This window comes from Diaporthe citri (assembly GCF_014595645.1).
Source record: "Diaporthe citri strain NFHF-8-4 chromosome Unknown scaffold_7, whole genome shotgun sequence".
Taxonomy (NCBI): domain Eukaryota; kingdom Fungi; phylum Ascomycota; class Sordariomycetes; order Diaporthales; family Diaporthaceae; genus Diaporthe; species Diaporthe citri.
This window is the reverse complement of record NW_025064852.1, coordinates 3031912-3057734: the sequence shown is the minus strand read 5'-3', so window position 1 is coordinate 3057734 and position 25823 is coordinate 3031912. Positions and strand designations below refer to the sequence as shown.

At 30.3% G+C, this 25823-nt stretch overlaps 3 protein-coding genes across 3 annotated transcripts; all 3 read right to left on the bottom strand.

Annotated features, from left to right (window-relative positions):
* Positions 1–8015: 8015 nt before the first annotated feature.
* INS49_013999 (uncharacterized protein) lies at positions 8016–8757 on the bottom strand (the record flags this gene model as incomplete). Its single annotated transcript, XM_043174691.1, has 2 exons — positions 8016–8224; positions 8274–8757. The coding sequence occupies 2 exons, from the start codon at positions 8755–8757 to the stop codon at positions 8016–8018; spliced, it is 693 nt and encodes a 230-aa protein (XP_043021636.1).
* A 1057-nt stretch (positions 8758–9814) lies between these two features.
* On the bottom strand, positions 9815–11377 carry INS49_013998 (uncharacterized protein; the record flags this gene model as incomplete). Its single annotated transcript, XM_043174690.1, has 1 exon — positions 9815–11377. The coding sequence occupies one exon, from the start codon at positions 11375–11377 to the stop codon at positions 9815–9817; it is 1563 nt and encodes a 520-aa protein (XP_043021635.1).
* Positions 11378–13442: 2065 nt separating this feature from the next.
* INS49_013997 (uncharacterized protein) lies at positions 13443–14060 on the bottom strand (the record flags this gene model as incomplete). Its single annotated transcript, XM_043174689.1, has 1 exon — positions 13443–14060. One exon carries the CDS (start codon positions 14058–14060, stop codon positions 13443–13445), a length of 618 nt encoding a protein of 205 aa, XP_043021634.1.
* Positions 14061–25823: the final 11763 nt, after the last annotated feature.

Here is a 25823-nt window from a genome sequence, read left to right as displayed (position 1 = left end):
AATAAATAAATAAATAAATAAATAAATAAATAAATAAATAAAATAAATAAATAAATAAATAAATAAATAAATAAATAAATAAATAAATAAATAAATAAATAAATAAATAAATAAATAAATAAATAAATAAATAAAATAAATAAATAAATAAATAAATAAATAAATAAAAATAAATAAATAAATAAATAAATAAATAAATAAATAATATATATATTTTTATATATATTATTTAATTTATTAATTATAATAATTATTTAATTAATATAAATATCTTTTTTTAAATATATATATTAGATTTCTTTTAAAAAAAACTAACGACCCAAACTTCCGCTATAACCTAATGGTATATAGCGTTAATTTATTTCTAAAAAATAAAACGTAATATACTTAAAATAAATTATTATTAAGGGGTATAATATTTATTACTAGCTTATTATATCTTATATAATAAGGAAATAAACTTCTTTTTTTAAAGATTTTTAAATTTTCTTTTATTTATTATTTTATTTATAAACTATATATTATTTTTATTAATTTTTATTAAGTTTTATAAAATTTTATATTTTATATAATATAATTCTTTTTTATATAATTAATTCTTTAAAATACTTATGGCTTTTTAAAAATAAAGATTTTAATATATTTATATTAAATCTGCTAAATGGCAATTACTTATTTAAGACATAACCACCTCCCCTATGCCCCCTACCCTTAGCGTTACTACCTAAATATAATTATTAATATTTCTTTATATAAGAAACTTAAAATTATATAAAAAATACTTTTTAATAGGTTTTATTTATAACTTAATAAATAAAATATTATTTAAAATTATTTACTCTTTAGAAAAATAAATATAAAAGGATATGTTACTTTCACCTTAAATATAAAAATTAAATACTACTTTATATAATTATATAATAATATTAAAATTTTTCTTAGTATAATAATATTATTTTTATATATAAAAAGAAATCTTTAAAAATATTATGTATAATTTTATTATCCTTATTTATTAAAACCTATTTGCCCCTATAAATGCTTTATTTTAAAACTAAATATAGAGCTTATTAAGGCCTATTTACCCCTATAAATGCTCTATTTTAAAACTAAATATAGAGCTTATTAAGGCCTATTTGCCCTTATAAATGCTTTATTTTAAAACTAAATATAAAGCTTATTAAGGCCTATTTGCCCTTATAAATGCTTTATTTTAAAACTTACTTTTAAAACTTAAATATAATAAATATACTTAAAATTAAACTTATAAAGTTTAAAATAAGTAAGTTTAATTAATAAGCTTACATAACTTATATAGTAATAATAATAATAAAACTTTATAACCTTGCATTCTTATATATAATAATATTTAATATTTATTAAAAGTTTTATTAAATATAATAAAATTTAAAGATTAATAATATATAAAATATTTTTAATAAATAAAATTTTCTTTAATAATATAAAATATATTCTTTTTTTTCTTAAATATTAAAGTAAGTTTATAAGTTTTTTTTTTATTAATAAGTAGTTACCATAATTTAGCGATAAAGTATATAATTATAGTAATTACCTAAGTTACTATTAGGAAAAGATTAATTTATTTTCTTTAAAAAGCTATAGCTAATATTATATTAATTTATAATTATTAAGGGCCTTAGGGGATATTTTAAAACTTAATAATTTAGGTTTTATTATATTATTTAAACTTTAAAGAGCAGGGTTATTTATTAATTTATTAATATAATGCTTTAATTATAAGCTATTTTAAGAGTAAATTATATATTTTGCTATATATTTATCTTATTTATTCTTTTAATAGCTATATAGTTTTAAAGCAGTTATTAATACTTATGTATTTTTATTTTTTATAAATTAAATTATAAAGTTTATTTAATTTATATTATATATATATATATATTATATAATTTTAAAGTAATTATTAATATTTATATATTTTATTTTTTATAAATTAAATTATAAGGTTTATTTAAAATAAGTAATATATATATATATATATATATATATATATATATATATATATTATAAATTAAATAAATTTTATAAATATATATTATAAAATTTATTAATCCATTATTTCCTTTAAATCTTTAATTTCCTTTTTTAACTCTTAAATATTATTAAATTTCCAATTCTTTAATAATATTAATTCTCTTACTATCTTTATATTAAGATTAACCCTTAACTTAATAATAATATTATTAATAATAGAAAATATTCTTTTTATAGCAATAAATATAGCTGGAATAGCAAGGTATCTTTAAGCTAATATACTTAATATAAGGTATTAAAATTTATTATTTTTTCAATACTTTAATAAATTCAGCTATTTAAATATTAAAATTTATTTTTAAAAAAGTTTAAATCTTTTTTTAAAAATATATACCTTAAAATTATAAATAAGTTTTTATAAATAAATTATATACTTTTCTTTATTATTATTAAAAAAAGAATTAATATATAATTTATTATTAAAATTATAGCTTCGTTAAGGGGAATTAATAAGTAAAGAATTAAATATATTTTTATTTAAATTAAAAACTTTTAATTTAACCTTAATAAATATTAATATAAATATAAAAATAATAAAGAATAATTAATAAAAAAACTTACTTATTAAATTTAATCCTTAAGAAAGCTTTAATATCTTCTTTTATATTTAAATAAAAGTATAAATACCTATTTACTTAAAAATAAGATATTTTAAAGCTAGGGTTTAAAATTAAAGTTAAAATAAAAGATTTATAATCTTTTAAATTATTTTTAATTAATTTTTAAGGAAAATATTTTTTTAATTTATTTAAGCTAATTTTAATAGCTTTAATAAATATAAATAAATATTCTTTTTATTTATATAATTAATATTATATTTCTTTTAAAATAAAATAAAAAGTAATTTATAAAGTTTGGCTTTTGCTTATACTTTTTTTTATACTTTTTTATTAAATTCTTTAATTTATTATATATTTAATAAATATATAATAGCCCTTAAGAAAGAGTTATATATAACTTTTCTTATAATTTAATAAAAGGTTTTAAAAAAACTTTAAAAGTTTTTTTAATTTGTATAAAAATAAATAATTTAAATATATTAAAGAATATATCTTTATATTCTTAATTTAAGGTATTCTTACTTATATAATTTAAAGGTTCCTTTAATTTTAAGAAAACCTTTAATATTATATAAGTAAAATTTTAATGCATAAGGGTATTTAATATTAAGTTAATATTTAATTTCTCTTATTATTTATAAAAAGAAATATTAAATAAATATTTAAAGGGATATAAGATTTTTTATAATCTTTTAATAAAGATTTACTTTATATAGCCTTTTTAATATCCTTAAATAATAAATTATTAATCTTAATATTATATTAAGTTAATATAATTATTTATTATATATAAATTATTATATTTAAAAAATATTAATATATAAAAATATAAAGAAATTAAGAAATACTTATTATTTTTAATAATATTATTTAATACTATAGTTTCCTTAGAATTTTAAGAATATTTATTTAAATAATCTTTAACTTTTAAATTTAAAGTAAAGTTTTTTAAAATATCTTGCATTATTAAATTAATAATATGCATTATATATTAAGTATTACTTTTAAAATCTTTATTTAAAGAGGAATTAAATTCTTTTTTAAATAAAGTAAGAAAAGAATTATTATTTAATGCATTATTTTAAGTAAAATTAATAAAAATAATATTAATATATAATATATTATTAAATAATAAAAGAATTAAATACTTAAAAATGCTATTAAATATTATATTAAAATAACTTTTAATAAACTTTTAAAATTCTTTAAAAAGAATAAGGCTAGTATATTTCTTTTTTAACTTAAAAAATTTAATTAATTTATATATTAATTAAAATTCTAAATTAATATAAGAAATTATTACCCTTAAATAAGCTATATTAGCTTTAAAAGTTTAATAATTAAAAATAAAAGAAAGTTTATTATTAAAGATAATACTTTCTTTTAATTTTAAGTTAAGCCTTATTAAATTTATTTTAAAAGTATTATTTAAAATACTTTTAATTTTTAAATGATTTATTATAAGGGTAAATTTAAAATTTTATTAATTTTTTTAAAAAAATAATAATAAAAGGGGAAAATTACTTATAAATTAAGGTAAGATAATAAGTTTTAAAAAAACTTTAAATTTAATATATTAAAAGATAAATTATTTTTAATAATAAAATTTAAAATCTTTTTAAAGGTATTATTATTTATAAAATCTTTTTTTAATTTCTTTGCTAAGATAGCAAAGAAATTAAAAGGAAAAACCCTTAAATATAATATTAATATTTATATTAATATTTAAAATAAAAGAAATACTTACTTTTTAATTAAGTCTTTTTACTTTCCTTATTATAAGAAATAATAAGGTATTTTGCTTTATAATAATATTAATAATTTAAACTTTAAAAAAGCTTTAAATTATCTTTATATTTATAAAAATATTTAAATAAATATTAATTTAAAAACTAAGTAAGATATTAATTTAATAAAAAAAACTTTAAATAATATTTTTTTTAAATTACTTTATATATTAATTATATAGTTAAATGCTTTTAAAGAATATTATTAAATATATTTTTATTATTAATGCTTTTTAAAATAATAGCTTTATGCTATATTTAATTAATTATAATTTAATATAAATATAATTAAATATAAATAAAATATATTTAAAAAATAAATTTTATTTATATTAAGTTATATATTTTTAAGATTAAAGAAATAACTTATTAAGTATAAGATATTAATATTTATTAATTTTTTCTCTTTTTAATAGGGAAAAGTATGTAAATAAATAAATTATTTTAAAAAATATAAATATTTATTTTCTTAAAAGAAGGAAATTTATAAGTTAGAAAATTAAATTTATCTTTTATAATAAAAGGTATTTAAGAATTTTCTTTTAAAAAAGAAATATTATAATTCTTAATAAAAATTATTAAAGAATTAATAGAAAATAAAGGAGCAAAAGAAGATATTTTATTTATATATAATAAATAAAATAATAAAAGTATATAGATAGTTAAGGTTTAAGGAGATAATAAATAGGTAAAGTAGGCTTAATGAGTGATAAAGAAAGAAGAAAGAGAGAGAGAAAGAGAAAAAGAAAGAAAGGTTTATATATATAAAAAAAAAAAACGGATAGTTTATTCCTCTAAATTAAATACTTTATTCCTTTAAATTAATTAAATATTTACCTAAAGAAATATATAATATTTTAATTTTTAAAATATTAACGAGCTTTTAAAATAATATAAAAATATATATAAATAAAGAATAATTTAAGGAAAATTTTTATATATTTTTTATATAATTATTTAAATATATTTAATTTAAATTTAAATAATATATGTTTTTATTATAACGAAATCTTGGGTTTTAAAACTATTTAATTTGGATAGTTAATTACCCTAAACTTCTTTTAAGCTAGAATAAGCCCTATAGTTACTTATAAACTTAAAGTGTTTATAGGGGTAAATAAGCCTTAATAAGCCCTATAGCTACTTTTTAAGTTATAGTATTTATAGGGGCAAATAAGCCTTAATAAGCCTTATAGCTACTTTTTAAGTTATAATATTTATAGGGGTAAATAAGCCTTAATAAGCCTTATAGCTACTTTTAAAGTTAAAGTATTTATAAGGATATATAAGTTTTAATAAATTTATTTAAATAAATTTATTTATTATTTATGGAAATTTTTAAATATATATAAAAATATATATATTTATATTTAAAAAAAAATTTAATATTATTATATAATTTTATTAAAAAGTATTTTAAGTTTTTATTTAAGGTAAAATTTAATTAAAGTTAAATATCTATTTTTTTAAAAAGTAAATATATTTTTTAAAAGTTTTTTATATATAAAGATTAAATTATAAGCTTTTAAAAATATTTTATTTATATTTATAACTTTATAAATCATTAAGATATTAAAGGTTATATTTGGGTAGTTATGCTAAGGGTAAGGGGAAGGGGGGGGGTATAGGGTATATATATTATATATAATATATATATATTATATATACTTATAAGAAAGCTAAATTATATATATTTCATAATTCCATAATGTATATAATATAGTTATATATAGCGTTAATAAAATTTGTAATAATTGCTTATGATAATTATAATAATGCTTATTAATTTATTAATATATGAATATAATGTAAATTCCTTGCTTATAATTATATGCTATATTATATATTAATAGCTAGGGGTTTGAATTACCCTTGAAATAAATTTTATTTTGTTTTTAACTCTTTTTATTCTTTTGATTCTTTTAATTCTTTTAATTCTTTTAATTCTTTTAATTCTTTTAATTCTTTTAATTCTTTTAATTCTTTTAATTCTTTTAATTCTTTTAATTCTTTTAATTCTTTTAATTCTTTTAATTCTTTTAATTCTTTTAATTCTTTTAATTCTTTTAATTCTTTTAATTCTTTTAATTCTTTTAATTCTTTTAATTCTTTTAATTCTTTTAATTCTTTTAATTCTTTTTAATTTAATTAATTTAATTTTTTAGTTTTTTAGTTTTAGTTAATAGGCTTAACTAAAAACTAAAAACTACATTAAGTTTTTAAAAAAGTATTAACTTAAAACTAAAACTAAAAACTACATTTAGTTTAACTAAAACTTAAAACTAATTTTATAACCTTGTAAATAACTTCTTTAACGGTAATGAAGATAATGGAGATGCTAATGATGCCAACCATAACCCGGATAATTAGTTGCGGGATGAATATATACAAGCCATGTTAACTAGCAGAAGTTTAAGCGGTCTTATTAAGGTGCTCTTGGTATAAACCTATTAAAGAAACTTTGCAATCTTTTCTACTACCCATATAAGCGCCGGCCCATTAGTTTGAAAATTTATAAAGACTGCAAATAAGTACTTTTTAAATAAGGCACGCTATATAATGGTTCTTAAGATCTCCAGTTGTAGCATGTAATCCATCGCCTTATCCTTATGGTAGATCCAAAGCAGTTGGTATCCCCAACCTTGTCCGCCGATGCACGCTACAACTTTCAGGGGGGGGGGGATGCATACTAGTAGCATCAGCCCCCTCGCCCCGCAGCACATGCTATCGCTCTTGTGCCATGCCATCCCCAACGGCTTCCCTGTCTTCGTACTCTAATAAGTGCAGCGCCGTATGGTGCGTGGTCTCCTCAACTTATTGAAGGACATCTTTTACAAGCACTTGGGAGTGTCCAACAACCAAATGAAGCTTTCCTACCTCAAAACCAAAAACAACTCCAGTGGCCACCACAACCTCAGCTTATCTTATGAGGACTGGGCCGGCAGGGTGCTCGATGTTGCGCCGATTAAGGATTGGCAAACCTTGCCTATATTCATCAATATATCTAACACTCAGGTTTAATACACAGGAGTTGCAAAGTTACGATTTAATAAAATGATGATAATTGTTCTCATCCGTCTCCTCAACCAACTATTACCAGGCGGGGATCTTCATCTCGACGACGTTGCCATTGTCACACCATATGTGGAGCAGCAGCACAGAATCTTGGCAGCAAGTCCATGATTGAAGAGACTATTTGAGTTGAACTACAGAGACAGCTATCTCGTGTACAGCTTTTGCGAGCAGGATGCTTGTGGTAGGGTTGGCTGGGTCAGGCAAACATGCGATTGATTGTATTTGAAGTGGGTTATCCCAGGGGGAGTATTCCTACAGGAGGTTATCCCACAGGAGGTTATCCCATAGGAGGGCACCTAGGTCTAGGTAGATGAAAAAGCGCGTATCAAGGCCCTCTGGGATTCTACCACATGTCGGACCCACTCGAAGCGCTACTGTCACATTTAGGATGCCATCTGGGTGGAAACTGAAGCTGAACGGACCTTAGATATCTATTGTACATTCTTCGAGAACCCTCAAAGCCCTTCTAACACCTCTCCATAGGATCGTGTCCATAAATCACTCCAAGTCCGTACAGAGTTCACTTCTTTGGGTGATAGACGGAGACATCCAGTCCGTTGTGGTATGGGACGGTCAAATTGCTGAAGCCGCTCTCTGGATCCCTGAGGTGCTGCAATAGGTCCTTATACCTCTCCTCCCCAGATATCGTGTTATCGACGATGACGACAGCCCCTGATTTCAACTTCGGCTGCACGATCTTCAGAGTCGGGAGGGCGAGAGGCGCCCATACTGTGCGACGGTGAGCGAGATTCCGTCAACGGAACGTGAGCATACTTACTGTCAAGCAGGAGCAGATCCACCTCCGGCAGGTCCTTGCTCAGCGTCTGAAGCAGGTCGCCCTCCCTCAGCTCGATATAAGGCTCGACCTCCGCGCCCACCTCCATCCAGTGCGCCCTCGCGAGCTTGATCTTCTCGGGCTCCTTCTCCGTGGCGATGACCTTCCCGGGGCCGGCCCTGCCGCCCGCGACGTTCTGCCCGACGGCGAGCGCGAGGTAGATGGTGCTCACGCCGAAGCTGGTGCCGGCCTCGACGGCGCTGGTGGCGCCCGTCATGCGCGCCACCTGGTACACGAACTGGCTCTTGTCCTGGTCCAGGGCGACGAACTTGTCGCGCATGAGATCGTCGAAGGCAGTCGTCCCAGCCGTCTTGTAGACGGCGCTGTCGATGGTGGCCTCCTGCTCGGCCGAGCGGGCGTGCAGCCGGTCCAGCAGCTCGTGGACGTGTGGCGGGGCTACCACCGGGTTGGGGAGGTGTGAGGCCATGTTGTGGTTCGAGTGTGTTTGGATATGGACTGAGAGTGAGCTTCACTATTGCGCGCGGAGGACAGCAACCAATGTGAACGTGTGTTTATATCCGTGCCAGGAAGTGAGAGCTGCATGGGACTCTCTTACAATTGGAGCGGGGTTCCGACGGACGTGCGCGCCCTTGGCCGTCCAGCAGGTACGGTAACATGGCGGACCGACCCCGGCACGCCGCACTCGCGGCCGCTAGACCTGACACACGGGGTGTCGTAGGATACTACTACAGTGAGTCTCATGGAACTATCATCGAGGGTGACGGGGAATAATGATGGCTTGGCTCACTCGTGGCCCGCCAGTGTGTTAGTTCTGGATGTGAGCACATGAGATCTACCAGTTGGACAGTATGAGATAACCTGAGATGTCACAACTCGCCATGTGATGGGTCGGAGCTGGGATGGGCTTCACGCGTGATCCGGAAATGGCACGGATGTCCTCTAAGATTCCTGCTGGTCAGGGGCACGATCGGACCCAGCCACCTCGAAGGCAATATTCGAACACTGATGAGGCTCCATTTCAAGCACATGCACCGTACAACTTGTGCCCATGTAGAAAGAGTCGCGACTGACTGTCCCGCAGTGAGATCAAGTGCCGTGGAATGTGGGGGTTGCAGCTGGTGCTGAGTGAAACCTGTTCGGCTTACGTCGGGACCCTCGTGGCGTACTCAAGGTTTCCTTCATGTAAGTTCATTGGTCAAGGGTGAGGTCTCTCGCTAGTTACGGGCCAGATCCACCTCTCCAGGCCTCGTGTCCCAGCACGCTATCAGACTACCTTGTAAATGCCTCAGCCAGCGGCCGGCTTCTGTTACTGCACCGTTTTGAACACATTCACTCAATGTCCCTTTCCGACTCACCCCTTTCCCGCTTTGCCAGTGGAGTGTGTCGCTCGGTGGCCCAAGGTCGCCGGCCCTCACGTACGACCTTGGCCATCTTCAAGATGGCCAACTCTTCGACAGCACTCACGAGATTTGAACCTAGTGCATATTGCTGTATTGCTGATCTGCAAATGCTGCTTATGGTCCCTACTGAAGTATCACGTAACTGGTATCAAGTGCCTTCAGACCTCCGTCGGCCACCAGAGTCGACCCCTGAAGGCTCCAGTTCACGCTCCCCCACGGCTGCGATGCAACCTTGGACACGTCGAGCCCCTCCGGCAGACTAATCTGGACGGAAGCTGCAGAAGACGAGTTGTCCGGGTTGACAACGCCGACCAGAACCCCCTTGGTGCCACCGTCCGTCACCCAGTAAGCCACATCCAGAGCCCCCGCGCCGGCCCGTCCATCCTGCACCAGCACGGGGTTTGCGCCTGTTAGGAAGCCCACCACCGGCTCGGCCGTGACGACCTTGGCCAGCCTCGCCGTCGCGTTGGACAGTATGTCCGAGGGCGGGTATATCCACGCCAGGCGGGCCATGGCGCCGTGGTTGAAGGCCAGCAGGTCCATGACGAACGTCTCCTCGGGCGTCGGGTCGCGCGCCCAGTAGCCCTCGCCCGAGAAGGCCTGCGGGACCGCCCAGACGGGCTTGCGCGTCGCCACGGAGCCGCCGATCCACTCGGCGTACTTGTGGAAGTCGTCTACGCGCGCGGGTACGTCCAGGAGGCTGCCGACGCAGTTGTCGCACCCGCAGTCGCCGTAGGTCAGGTTGCAGGGCGTGCCCCACTTGTCTGCGAAGGTCGCGTTGATACCCACCGGGTAGGCGTCTTCCATTATGATGTCGGCCCCCACCGTGTACTCCTCGAAGAAGTGGTTCTGGCAGTTGAGGACGAGCGCCGTTGGGTGGTACTTATCCAGCGAGGCTAGAAGGTTGTAGGCGTCCACCGACGACTCGAATGTGTACCCCCAGCCGTCCGGCTCGTCGGCCGTGTAGTAGGTCAGCAGCGATGCGTGGTCTCTGACCAGCGGGATCTGCTCTGCGACCGACGTCAAGTTCTGGAACGAGTTGCGCATGTCGTACTGGAAAAGCAGGTTGACCCGGTCCATCTCGTCGATGCTGTCCGTCATGTTGGTGTCGGCAAAGTCCGCCACCGGGTTGACGGCGTTGAACCCTGCCGCATCGAACGCCGCGAGGTGTGTGGTGTCGTTGAAGTACCCGCTGTAGCTGCCGTAGTACCCGTAGGGGAAGACAGGCTTGAACACTCCGCCTGTGGCGTCGTTTCGGTACAGAAGCGAGCCATAGAGCCTGTCGACCTTCACGACGCTCCCGGTCGTCTTCTCCGGGAGGTAGAAGAGCTCGGTTCGCGCCGTGATGTTGGCTCCGCTAGACGTAGTGCCAGTGAGAGTGACTGAGTATGATGCTGACGTGCTTGGAGTGAGCCCGGACAGGTCGATCTGATAAAGGCTGTCCGTTGAGTTGACGGGCACCTCTCCGGTGACGAGTACATTGCCCTCAACCGTGGCAGTGAAACGAAGGCTGTCAGACGCACCGCCTGCAGCCGATGCAGGAGCAGAATAAGCGGTGCCGTGGTAATACGACAAGCCGGCGTCGACAATCAATTCAGCTGTGGTCTCGCTGCTAACGTAGATGCTGTGGCGAGTTGCGATCTGAACGTCAAGCAGAGGGCTGGATGCTGGCTCTGGCTGTGTCATGAACCCACCAGGGATGATCTGGGCCGACCTACGTAGGCAGACACACAGTAATAAGTGTCAGTGTCCAATCTGATAGGGTACATGACAGGAGACGTACCCATTGTAGACCTTCCCACACCACGTGTCCTGTGATACTACGCTCGATATCAGACCAGTAAATATCGTGGCTGCGAGCCACAGACGTCCTTGAGGAGCCATCCAGGTTGGTGAGCAAGGAGACTATTGGATATCTGCGTCTCACGCGTCGGTCAGGTTGCACGTCTTGCTTGCGAGGCCGGGGTCAACGACACAGCACCTGCACGTGCGCAGGATGTCCGGTTCATCTCATCCGTGGTAGAGTAGACTGCCGCAAATGTCTTCTTCTGCCCCAAATCGTCTGCCCGCAGTGGCAAGGTTGCGCCTTCCCCTCTCATTAACGTTGCACTGGTGAACGAGCCGGGAGAGGTGGGGTTGCCGCGATAAGACCCCTGGTGGCCAAAAAAGGGGGTCGACCTACCGAGCAAAGCGATGACTTGCATACCATCGATTAAATCAGGTTAAATGAAATGGCTTTATGATTATGGTATTGTTCAATTCGGGTTGTGATTGGCAACCTGAGTCGTGCCTCGAAGTATCCAAAGACACGCGGCGTTCTCGTATGTAAGAATTTCCTTGCATACGTCACAACCAACTTTCGATGACCATGTTGCAAGTGCGAACACGAGGACATTTACGTATCGAGGATATTCGGGAAAAAATCAAGTGAGTAGCTGAAGAGACCTCGTACATTTACGGGTCCTGTTCCCAAGTCACTTTTACCAGACTTCAGCGTAGGTCAGAGAATCGTATCACCAGCACTTGCCTACGCAGATCTTTTTGCTTTCCTGGATGGTGAGCAACATGATGTTCAGGAGTGAAGACCCCGACGAGAAACTTGACCTATAATATTAATGTCACTTGAATTCCATTTTCCATTGCCTTGAACACATTTTGTATGTCCTAGACATGTGAGCCTTTGCATACTTTTTAAGGCTGATGTACTGTCATTTGCAAGGCAAAGGATCTCAATCGAGCAAGGTTGCAATTCGACATACGAAGCGTGATCTGCCTTCGCTATAAGGAAGCCATGAGAGTAAAAGAAAATGAGGCCTTCCAATGAGACCAAGCGGCTGCCCCTCAAGCTGCTGCTAAATCGCCCAATCCATCCCGTTCAAAGCTGACGAAAGACAGAGTGGATCTCGTTATTGTGGTCCTAAAGCAGTGAATGGCCGTTGGTAGTAATCGCGAGCTCAAGGTGGGATTTGCAGCAGCAAGTTCCGATGTCGCCACGTGGCTAAATGGTTGGCTTGTTGGCTGGAAGCCTGGCCTCAAACGGTGTAGCTACAAGCTTGCGTCCAAGCTACTCGCGGCACTCATTTCTGCAACGTAAATCCCTGACCGACACAATGGTAAAGCAGATTCCAAATGCGGTGGGAAGCTCGGCATCGCTCAGAGGCGCCGGATCCCTTGTGTGTGAACGTTCCCTCGTCCCAGGTAGAATGAGGTTAAATCATGTCATAAACGAACGTTCATCCAATCGAGAACCGATTTGCTCACGTGGTCTATTTTTTCAGTCTAATTACGACGGCACATGGTTCCATTCTCACCGCGATGATGTTACGAAGCGGATATATGCGCTCACAAAGGAGCAGACAGCGAACCTACTACAGTTCCTTAAGAAGGAACAGATTGATGGGTCCACATGCCCGTTACCGATCCTGGGAGACATCACGAACCGGCGACGGCTGGATGAGGAGATTGCCATCCCGGAGTTCAACGTATATCGGGACCGATGGGAACGGACAGTTGATCACCGAAATTGGTATGACCATCGTGTCCAGCGGCAGTGTTGCAGAGAAGCCATAGACTGGCCGGGACTGCTAGATCTTTAGAACGAGAACCTCGAGCTTGATAGTTGACCGGACAGCACGAAGACTCCCTAGTTCGTGAAATTCCAAGATCAGATACAAGATAATAAGTAGTACATTAGTGCCCAAGTTCTATGCCCAAGCAACCTCTGCACGGTAACCCAACACGAAATCATCTTTCATTTCTGGCCCTTGGCCCCCAGCAGTTCGTCCATCAGCCTTTTGAAATCCCCTCCGTCCGGGTATTTACCCTCATCTCCCGCTTTTCCGGCAATGTACTCCGCAGCATCGGTCAGCTTGGCCAGCTTATATCTCTTGACGAGCAAGGCCGTGACCAAGATGAGATTCCGCCACCTGTCTGAGTCGTCGCCTTTTCCGGGAGCAGGGTCCAAGGCGTTGGAGAGCGTCGTCATGGTGGCAGGGCTCTTGGCATCGCACAGAAAGTCACGCAGAAGGATGCTGCCGTCCTTCCGAACCATCTGTACTGCCTTGACGATCCGCCCGACACGCTCAAAGGGGACATGGGGGGCCTCGAGGTCCTCCTTTCCAGATGACAGGGTGAGAATATCGGCAAGGATAATCTCAGAAATGCATGATGCTAGAAGGGCGGCACAGTATGTGGCTGAGGCAGCTTCCTCGAGATTGTCATAGAGCGGCCATGGAGCTGACGTGAGGGCAAAACGCAAGAGAGAGTTGTGCTTGAAAATCAACTTGACTCTCCACTTCCAGACTTCCAGATCAGATTCATACTCCAGAGTGGGTAGAGGCAGCTGGACTGGCCGCTTCCACGGCTCCATGTCTGTGTACCACGCTCCCCTTATGGAAGGAGAAGATGGCGCAGGGTTCATTTTCGGCTGTCTTTGAGATGTGCTGTCAATAGATTCTATGCTTTGGAGATTGCAATGCACATAAGTATTGGGTTCCGAAGATGCGAAGTACGAGGCTTATATCCCTCGGAACTTCATATTTTTGCTAATGGACAACAATCCGTGACTAACTGTGTCGTGGTCAGAGACTGTTCTTCGACCTAGGCGCAGAGAGCTTTGATATTGAGGACGGATATTCACACAGAAAGAAACGAATGGTATACAGATACATTACACGCCCACTGCACTCATACCCAACACACCGACACCGACACACCCACATTCAATTCACCCACACACCTACACCCAATTCACATACCAGATTTGCACACCTAATTTATATGCCTAATTTATATTCTCATACGCTCATATCATGTGTAAACTAAGCGTATAAATCAATTATGTAAATTGGGTGTGGGCCTTATATTCTTACTAGCTGCGGGAATATTATTCATGAGGTATTTGTGTACCATCTGTTTTCTTCTGTGCGAATATCCTTTTTGAAAACCGGCCATGTTGAGATCTTGCTAACTCGCTGGTTTGCGTATAAACAGCATGAGTGACAGAACAATTGCCGCCTTGGAGCTAGCAAATCAGTGTTGGTATACCTGAATATTCGTCCCTCGATCTGACCTGCCGCTGAGTCTAGAATAGTTGTGAAGTCAGAGTTTTACTGCACTCATACTGAGAGGGCGTGAACCTAAGATGAGCTTTTCTAAGTAAGGCTTAGCTTGTTTAAACTTACCTAGTGTATAAAGACACCCTATATTGGGATATGCTAGCAGCCCAGATCCTAAAACCATTTAATTAGACTATAGGCTAGGCATGCCTGCAGCCCGGATCCTGAGACTATTAGATCAAAATATAGGCTAGATAACTAAGTAAAGGATTAAGTTAGCCCATATGCGTTGCGTTACTTATAATGATTATAATACCTTAAGCTGTAATGCAGTCGGGGCTATTGCTTTCGTGATTGATTTATTAGCCATGCCGCACTGACAGCTTCGTAGGTTCTAACTGGTACCTGGCCGGCAAGCCTCATAGTACCTTTCCCAACTACCGAACAGGTAAGGCAGTCATGCATACTATAGCCCTTAGCTAAGGGGGCAGTGCCGTAGTCGCGATTTAGGCACTTTTATGCCATCTCCGCCTTGCAATACCCGTCCAGCCAACCATAGCTAATAAATAGCCGTTGATATTTCTTATCTTTAACTTAGTTTACACTACTACGCCGGGGTTATATTTAAGGCTAACATAACTTCTTAAGGGATTGGAAAGCAGAAAAACGTGGATAATTGTTTTATACCAGCATTTAATACTAGTATACGGTGCTTACGCAGAGACTAGCCTTAGGCAAAGAATGGTTAACTAGTTACCTGGCCTTAACACTATAAGTGATAACTTTAGCGGCCGGCCGGCGCAGGAGAGGGGTGACCAGTCCCAATGCAGAGGAATAACTGGTCAGGAGGCCGGTACAGCAGCTTCAAGAGGGGTTGGGACCAGTCCCAATAGGAGAGCGATGACTGGTCGCAGGATGACCAACAATGTAGTGATGACTGGTCGCAGGATGTGACTAGTACCAATACCAACAGCGATGACTGGTCATGACGTGTGCAGCGGGTAGCCTGGGGGGTGATGACCAGTCTTTGGGCAAAATATCTCCAGCAGCCCGTGAGTGGTTACGTTGAGGCCGCCCATGACCGGTCACAATGGACTGGGTCACTCCTTTTCCTCATCACAACGTTGGAGTCCATGCAATTGCCAGTCTCTAACCAGTCATCCTCTCCAGCGATGTAACTGGTAAAATTTGCCTTTTGGCTAGTTTTTTTTTTTTTTTTTTTTTTTTTTTTTTTTTAAAAAAATCCAACTTCTACATAACTACGACATAAACCATTCACAATTAGAGGTAAGATAATCTGATAGAACTTAATTCACTTACAAGCTGTCTAAAGTTCTAAACTAATAGTCTAACTTTAGAAATGTTACCTAAACTCAACTTTTTATTAATCCGCTAATGTCTCTCGATTTCATCTTAGCCGCGATGCGAGCTAAACGTTGTACAGCCTTGGTTGTTGTGAGGTTTTTAATGACTATCTTAATACGTGATAATGGCCTTAATTTAGCTAATTGGCATACCTTTTGTAATCAATTTAATGCTTTTGGGTAAGCAAATATTGGTAGGCCTAGGGATGAGGCAGCCATGCTATGTAGGATGCACTTACTCTTGCGTTAGCGATGATATACCTTTTTGAATTCTTTTAAATTAATAGCAAGAAACTTATTATTATTGCTATCCTTATTTATTTTAGCTTACTAGCTTATAGTTAAATAGTTACGTTACTTAGCCTATTAACTGTATTGGTGAAAGGTATCTAATTGGGTGCTTAGGGTTGCCGCTTTAGTTGAATTATTCTTTATTAGGGTATGGACTGCCTTGGTTGTATATATATAAAATGATAAGGATATAATGGGTTCTAAGGAAGAGGGACTAAATAGAGAGAAGTCGCGCCTTAAGGGCAAAGACCCCTATTTATATTAAATACCTTATATGCCGTGGCAAGGCGGCTGCAAGGCATGTATAAATCCTAAGGCTAGGATATAGGATGTGTGCCCATTACTTTTAATCCTAGCTTTGCATTAGTATTTTGTAATGGGCTTTAAGATATAAAGTAATTACGGAGAAGGTGGGTTCTTAGTAAGGATAAATTGGCTATCTCATTCTTTTGCTAAAATAAAGCTATAATAGGAATAATATAAGATTAATTTAAAGCTATATAACTTTAATTGCGGGACCTACCTAGGCCATGGATAATAAGCCTTAATAATGAATTCATGGCTATGGAATAATAATAATGGGCGCTTAGCTAATTGTATGCTTCTTTATATTAACCTCCTTGGTTATAAGCGCTTTATTAAATGTATTTGCAAAACCTCCCTATGCTATATATTATTCTAAGGCGTTTAGCTAAGTATTTAGGGTTGCAGCTTTAATTAAGGTAATCTTTTTCATTACAAGATGGGGAGCCTTTAAATGTTAACGGTATATAAAAAATTCTGCGTATACAATGGCTCTTTAAGAAAGAGGAATTAAAGAAGGAGGAAATAAGCATTGGGGCGGGGGTGATGGCGGGGATATGTTTGCTTATTTATAATTAGCACGTTATATGTTAAAATACTATTCCTGATAGTATTATTATGGCTGGATTATTATAAGCGGTGCTTTTAGAACCCGGGGCCGGGATGGAGAACCTAAGGTTAAGATGGATAATATTTTCGCGCTAACCCCGATACTGTACTTGCATCAGTGCTTAATACTAGAACCTAGGATATAGGTTATGCTATGTGATTTATATTAGTATGGGGTACTTGTGGGTTAGGCCTTATATGTCTTGGGTAAAAGGATGCCCTAGGGTGGTTGATTGGTTTTTTAGCTTGGTTTTGATAGGGAGTGTGGGTTTTTAGCAAAGATAGCTGGGTAATTTCATTCTTTTGCTATTAACTAAATACATAGCTTTAAACAGGAAAAACATACGTTTAATTTAATATATGCAAATAGCGACGGGGCCTGCTTAGGTCGCGAACGGCAAGCCTTAATGACGCTGCTTTAGTATAGTGATAATGGGTTTTTAACCAACCTTTTACTTATTTTGTTTAACCTTATTAATAATAATGGATATGCTTTACCTTATTTTATATAAGCCTTGAATTTATAGCAAAATCCATTGGTTTGGTTTATTAATAATATACTTAATCCTATATATAAGCAGCTATATATTATTAAATATATATTTAGTAAAGGTGTAATACATGATTTTAACTACCTCTTAGAGAAGTCTTTTTAATGTTAAGCCTAAGTTATTAATATTAAACTTTAGCCTTAGATTTATACTTTTTATACCCTTTATAAAATTCGTTATATTATCTTTATAATCTGCCTTTTTTATAAAGAAGTGCTTTTTTATATTAAGGTTGTTTAAATTAAGGCTTAGTAAACTAATGTTAATTTAGCTATTTATTATATAATATATCTTGCTTTAAACATTTTTTTATTCCTTGATATTAAGGTTTTAAGTAAGTAAAATATATTATTAGCCTTTAAATAAGTCCCTTAACTCTTCCTTATAACTAATTTACTGCTGCTCGCGATTTAAGTCCTTAGTAAGGAGACTTGATTCATGCCTGCCGCTAACTTTATATTAGCTACCTAGAGTGTTCAGGCTGTTGGGCTGTTACAGCTACTAGTATGTGTCCTGATAGCTGTAGTAGCTGGAAATACTAGCTTGAGAGTATATATTGTCTAGTGATGTGAGCGCTGCTGGATATCTTTGCATGAAACTTCGGGCAAGATCTAGTAGCTGATCCTCGGAAGTACCTGGCTTCTTTAGTTTGCAATATATCTTGCAGCGGAAGCTGATATCGGTAAAATTACAGCTGTATAAGTGGTATTCAAACTTGATTAGGATCCATTTGTTTGAGCCCTTGGTCTTTGAACTAAATATTGTGTGGATAGCTTCTTCGAAGCCTATAAGGGCCATTCTTTAGTAGGGGCTGAGAAGAAAATAAAGGTGTGCGCAAAGTGCACTTCGCGCCCGGACGGGCCCCTTTGGGGCCAGCCGTTTAAGATGACTAAGAATTCCCCGCACGCGGGGGACCTAATTAAAAGCTCAGAAAACTAAAGTCAACTTATCTATTAGTATTTCTAGGGAGAATTTATAAGAAGTACTAATATTTTACTTCTCTTTTTTATTTTCTACCTCTCTAAAAAAGAGGTCTTAGATTACGTGACTAGGCTTATTTTATAGAGGAAAATTCAGAGAATATTCTAGTATCCCTACCTCCCTGGGAGAGAGAATTTATTCTTTTTCGTGGGAAACCAGTAATGTGGTTTACTAGTGAGTGGCGGATATTAGTAAGTGGCGGATTTTTGCAACTTTACCCAACTTTAGCCAACATTAGCACTACCTTAAGGCTAATAAATAAATAAAAAAGTTAGCACTAATTAATGCCAACTGCTTTTAATTCCTTATTTTTAATTAATTTAATTAATTTAAAGTAATTAGGAATGGTTATATTAAAATTTAAAGTAATTAACTTTTAATAAAGGGGTCTTATTTTAATGCTAATTACATCCTAATTTTTCACATTAATTTCGCTCCAATTTACCTACTTAAACATTTAATACATTAAAAATTAGCAACCATTAATATATCCTTTATTTAAAAAAAATAAAATCCTTTTAGCTATTTAAGCAATTTAAAAATTTAAAAACAATTACACAAAACCCCTGCCTATAACTTAAGCTGCTAAGATCTTTTATATCCTTAAAACTATACTTCATTGCAAAATAAATTAATAACGCTTTTGCAAAAAATTACGCATTAATACGCATAAACTTAATTAAATTAAAGAATAAATGCTTATTTAATATATTATTAAGTAAAATGCCTAAGGATTCCCCTTATAACTTTTTAATATAAAAGATATAGCCAACCTTTTATTAACATTATATAATGCTAAATTTATTAATAAGCACTAAGCTTAATACTTTATAAATTTATAACCTACCCTTAAAACTAAGTTTAACCATCCCTATAATTATTAAAGAACCCTTTATAAAAATCTAAAAATCATTAAGAACTAATTTAAGCTACTTTGCAATATAATGGCTAAGTATAGAATTATAAATAATAATCTTTATAACTTTAATAAAATTAGCTTTATAATAAGCATAATTAATATATTAATAATAATTATATGCATTAATAAGCATAAAAAGGTTAAATTAATTTAGCTTAATAATTAAAAATAAGCTATAGTTATTAAATGCATTAATGCAAAGGGCTGATATATCCTATTATTTATAATTATTCAAGGCGCTTACTATCTTATAAGCTGGGCTATAAAGTTAAGTTTCTTAAATAATTAAGTTATTAAACCTACTTTAAATAAATAAATAAATAATAAAATTAATTTAAAATAAATTTAGCATTTTAATAAGCATATTAAGCAATAAATAAAGGGTATATATTAAATATTAATATTAAATAATTATAAAAGCTATATATTAGCTAAGTTTAATTAATATTATAAGGATAATAACATTATCTTTATTAATATGCCGCTGCATTCTTCTTATTTACTTTAGCTATTAAATATTGCATTATACTTGCCTTTAAAATAAGCATATAGCAATTAAATTAATCTCTTTATTTAAGCATTTATTAACTATATTACTAAGTTTAAGTTCTTTTTTGCATTTATGGCAACCTATAATAAAACCTTTATAAAAAATAATATTAAAGCAGCGTTTAAAAAAGCTAAAATCTTACTTTAAAACTTAAATTTTATTATTTTTAAGCTTAATATGCGCCTATAAACTTCCATGTAAACCCTTCCTATTTCTCCTTAGCATTAAAAGTCTTAAATACCATTTAATGCTTAATAAACTATTAAATAATTAAGCTTTATTAAAGGCAGGATTTCTATTTATTAAGGGAGCTTTCCTATATTAATTATAAAGGCTATTAATTAAATAATAAAGGGTGCATAAATAATAATGCATAAACTTATTATTTTAAAGGATTAAATCCATACTTTTAAGGATATTAATATAGTATTTGCTAAATGTCAAAGGGCTAAAAAAACCTAAGTATAGCTTAAAGGAGCACTTATTATTAAGAAATTTTAAGCTTTTATTTAAAAGAAATAAAAAGGAAAGTAGCTAGCTAATAAAATAAATAGTAGTGCTAAGGAGGCGATTTGCGGTAAATTAATTAAATAATGATATAGTAATTATAGTGAAACTAGGTATAATATAAGAACTTATAAGAAAGATAAAGAAGGGTTTAATTAATTAAATTTTAATTATATTATAATAAATCTAGCCTAGTTGGCATTAAATGGTATGAATATATTTATTTTAATAATTTGCAGCGAACCGTGTTTTTAATGGTATAGTTGGCATTATTTAATGTAAAATGCAAGTTTCCCATTAAAAGTTGCCTATTTTAAACCTATATTATACTTATATTAATTACTCCAAATTAATTAAATTAATTAAAAATAAGAAATTAAAAATAATTGGCATTAATTAATGCCAACTTTTTATTTATTTATTAGCCTTAAGGTAGTGCTAATGTTAGCTAAAGTTGGGTAAAGTTGCGAAAATCCGCTACTTACTGATATCCGCTATTCACTGGTAAACCACGTTACTGGAGCATCTGCCTCGTATGGGATAACAAACCATTCTAAAGAATGGCAAATTGGCTAGAGGTCTCCTTGCGCCTCACTAGCCGCCGCCTCTCTCGAGCCGGCCGACTGAGTTCTTTCAGCACTAGGACTTGAGTTGGCAAAGGGGGAGCCTTCTCTTAGGCCGCTCGAGTCAGAGCTATTCTCGCTAGTACTTGAGTTGGTTGAGGCCGAGGGTTCTTGCAAGCGGCTTGAATCTCTGGTCTCGCTGGTTCCCGCGTTAGACCTCATTTTAATGTCGCCCTGACCATCTTCCCGCCGGGGAGCGTTCTCTGAGGTTCCGCTGCTTATGGAGCCACTTCGTCCATGATTTTAAGGCTCATGGTGTTCCAGCCAACGTCGGCCCACCCAGCTTCAAGCCTCCGCCCACCCAGTACTTATTTTTCTAAATAGCTTACTAAGAAACTTAAGTTCTTTCCTTGGTCAGCATAAAATTTACCCCGCATTTTAAAAGCTACTTCCTTATAATTTTACTAGGGGAGCTACTTTCCTTTTTAATAAATACTGTTAGATTTTATACTTAATTTATAATGAAATCCTTATATATATAGTTAAATTTAATAATTAATATAATAATGTCTTAATTCTTATTATTTTAAGGCTAGCTAGCAATAAGGAGCTAGTTTTAATTTATTAATATTAATGCCTTAAGTATTTATAACTATATTACTTATAAGTTTATAATAAAATTATAGTTTTAAGTAAATTTATAGAAAATTCATTATGTCATTATTTTATTATAATATATTTACTATTAATAAGATTTAATAAACCCCCTTAAGCAAATAAATATTAAAAGTTTAAACTTTTTACTTATTTTTTATTGCTAATTATTATTAAATTAATAAATCTTTTATTAAAATTCCCTTATATAAATTATTTTTAATATCTTATAAATTAAGCTATTAAAGAAAACTACTTTATTTTTTAATAAATAATGCTTTTATTAATTTATTTATTATTATTTATATTAATAATATATATTTTATTATAATTTTCCCTTATTAAATCTTTTATTTTAATTAATAATTATAAATATTTCTATATTATAGTTTTATCTTAAATATAATAATTTTAAAATTTATTAACTTAATTATTTAAGTATTATTATACTTAATTTTAATTATTTTATTATTTAAATTTATAAATAACTTAATAAAAAGTTAGCTAATAAAAAAAGTTTTTTTATAACTTAAGTTAAAGCTAAAAGTTTTACTTTTATAATAAAAATGATAATTATGTTTTGCTTATTAACTCTTTATTTAATAAGCTTATTAAATAACTTTATAATAAATACTTATAAACTTTTTTTATTTAAAAAGTTATTAATAAATAAAGTATTATTTATAATAATAAATCCCTTTAAATTTTAAAAATATAAAGTAAGGTACTTAATATAAAGAAAGTATAATAATACTTTATTAATTACATTGTAATATTATTTTTAACTTAAATTAATTAAGAATTATATAAGCCTTAATAAAATAAATATAATGTTTAATTTTATAAATATTATAGTAAATAAGAGTAATTTAATCCTTTTTTAATAAAAATAAATTTTAGCTTTTAAGGTAATAATAATACTTAATGATAATTCTTTAAGGGTTATAAGAACCTTATAAGAAATCTTTATTTTATTAGCTATTTTAATAATTTTTTTAATATATATAGTTTAAGTTAGCTAAATCTTATAATTTTTATATTAAGAAATTATTAAATAAAATCCCTTTTAATAATTTTATACTTTTCTTAAAGCTATTATATAAATTTATTTATTTATTTTTAACAGTTTTTTTAATATATAATAATAATATTATTTATATAAAGGAAAATTATAATATTATTTTTATATAATAGCAAAGCTTATATAATATTCATTAATATTTATATTAAGCTACGATTTTTATAAATTCTTTTTATTAAAGTAATAATAAAATTTAAAAATTATAAAATACTTTATTAAGCAATAAAACAATATTATTCCATTAATATTTATAAGGTATTTACATAAAAATATCTTAATTAATTAATATATACATAAAGGCATTTATAATATTATATTAAATAAGCTTTAAGTTAAATTTTATTATAATTATAATTAAAGTATAAAATAATTATTTTATTAAAATAGCTATATAAACTTTTTATATTTACTCTTTTACTTATTAATTTCCTTAAATAATAAGGCAAGTTTTACACTTTTAAAATACTTTATACTTATTAAATTTATAAGTATATATTTATATATAATTTAAGATTTATTTACTTATTATATAAGAATTCTTTTTATAAATTTTAATTTATAATCCTCTTTTAATATAACTTTATAAATAATTAATTTTTACTTATTAAAATAATAATTTAAATAAATAATGTTTAAAATTATTTTATTATTTTAATAGCTTAAGGAAATCATTTCTTTTTAATTTTACTCTTTAATATAAGCATTTTTTAATTTATACTTTATTTAACATCTTTTTATTTACTTTAGTCATTAAAATAACTTTAATATTTATGGTTATAAACGTGTTATAAGGGAATAGCAGCACTAAGCATAATAAGCATTATAAGCAATTAATATTAAAGCATTAATAAGCAAGGATTATATATAATAATATATAACTACCCTTAAATAATTTATAATTAAAAAAAGGTTTTATAACTTATAGCTATAATCTTGCTTTTCTTTATATAGCTAATTTAAATATAATTAATTTATTATTAATTAATATATATTAATTTAATTAATTTATTATTAATTAATATATATTAATTTAATTAATATTAATTAATAATTACTTATAAGTAATTATAAATAATAAAGTAAGTAAGTAATAAATTTATATTATTATTAATTAAGTAATAAGTATTAATAAAAGAAATTATTATAATTAAGTTATAATATTTATATTAAATAATTAATAATTATATTATAATTAAAATTAATAAAAAGAAATTAATAATACTTTAATTTTCTTATTATAAAAATTTAACTTATTAATTATATAATATATTTTATTATATAATTAATATTAAAAATATTTATAATTACTTTACTTTAATATAAATAATAACTTATATTTATTTAAGTTAATAAATATTCTTTAATAAATATTTTTTATTATATAATTAATACTTTCTTTTTATACTTTAAAATAACCTTATTATATTCTTTTAATTACTTTCTTTCTTTTTTTTCATATATAAATTACTTAAATATTTTAATAACTTAATAAAATAATTAAATTTAATAATAATATTAATATTAAAAAACCTATAAATATTAATAATGCTTTTATATAAAGATTTTAATCACTTTTTAATTTTAATAAAAGATTTTAAAATTAATAAATTAATCTTAATTATTAAAATAAATTAATAATAAAAATAAATAATATAATTAATTAAATAAATATTATTATTTTTAAGTTTATAAAGAAAATAATAAAATATTAAAATATAAATAATAATTTATTTTAGTATTTTATAAAAAATTTTTATTTTTTAAATATAATAATATTTAAAAAGTTAATTATTATTTAAAACTTTAAAAAATTCCTTTAAAAGAAAAAAGTTAATATTAAAAAAAAGCATTAATAAGTAATATATTAATTTAAAAGTATTACTTATATATAATAAGTATTTTTTATAATAAGAAAAGAAATTATATAAGGTAATTAATATATATAAATTTTTTAAATTTTATATTTAATAATTTTCATTTTAAAAGCTAAAGATAATAAATATTTAAAAAATATTTATTATTTAAGAAATTTAAGAAATTTTAATTTTTAATATAATTTTATTATTTATAACTTTTATTTTTTTTATTAAAACTTAAAATAATTAATTCCTTTTATTAAAAATAATAAAGAATTTTAAAAATTATACTTTTTTTTAATTATTTATAAAATTAAAATAAAACTTTATTTAATTAATTCTTTTATAATAAATATTATAATTATTATTTTATTAAAAAAATCTTTAATTAATTAAATATAAAAGCTTTTTTAAGATATTAAGAAATATTATTTTAATAAAAATTAAATTTATTAAAATATTTAAAAACTTTATAATTTAAAAAATAATTTATAAATATTTTCCTTAAAAAGTTAATAAAAATTTATATTTAGCATTATTATTTATTATAATATTAAAACCTTTATAATTATATAATTTATATTAAAATTTATTTTTTTAAAAAATAATAAATAAATTTTTTAATATTAATAATATATATATAATTTAATAAAATATAAAATAAAAATAAAGATTAAGGTAATAAATTATATAATTTATTAAATAATAAAATAAGGATTTTTTAATAATATTTATTAAATAATAAATATTAAATTTAAATAATTTTATATAATATTTCTTTTAATTTTTAAAGATTATATTAAAATTTATTATATTTATTATATTATATATAAGATTCTTTATTTT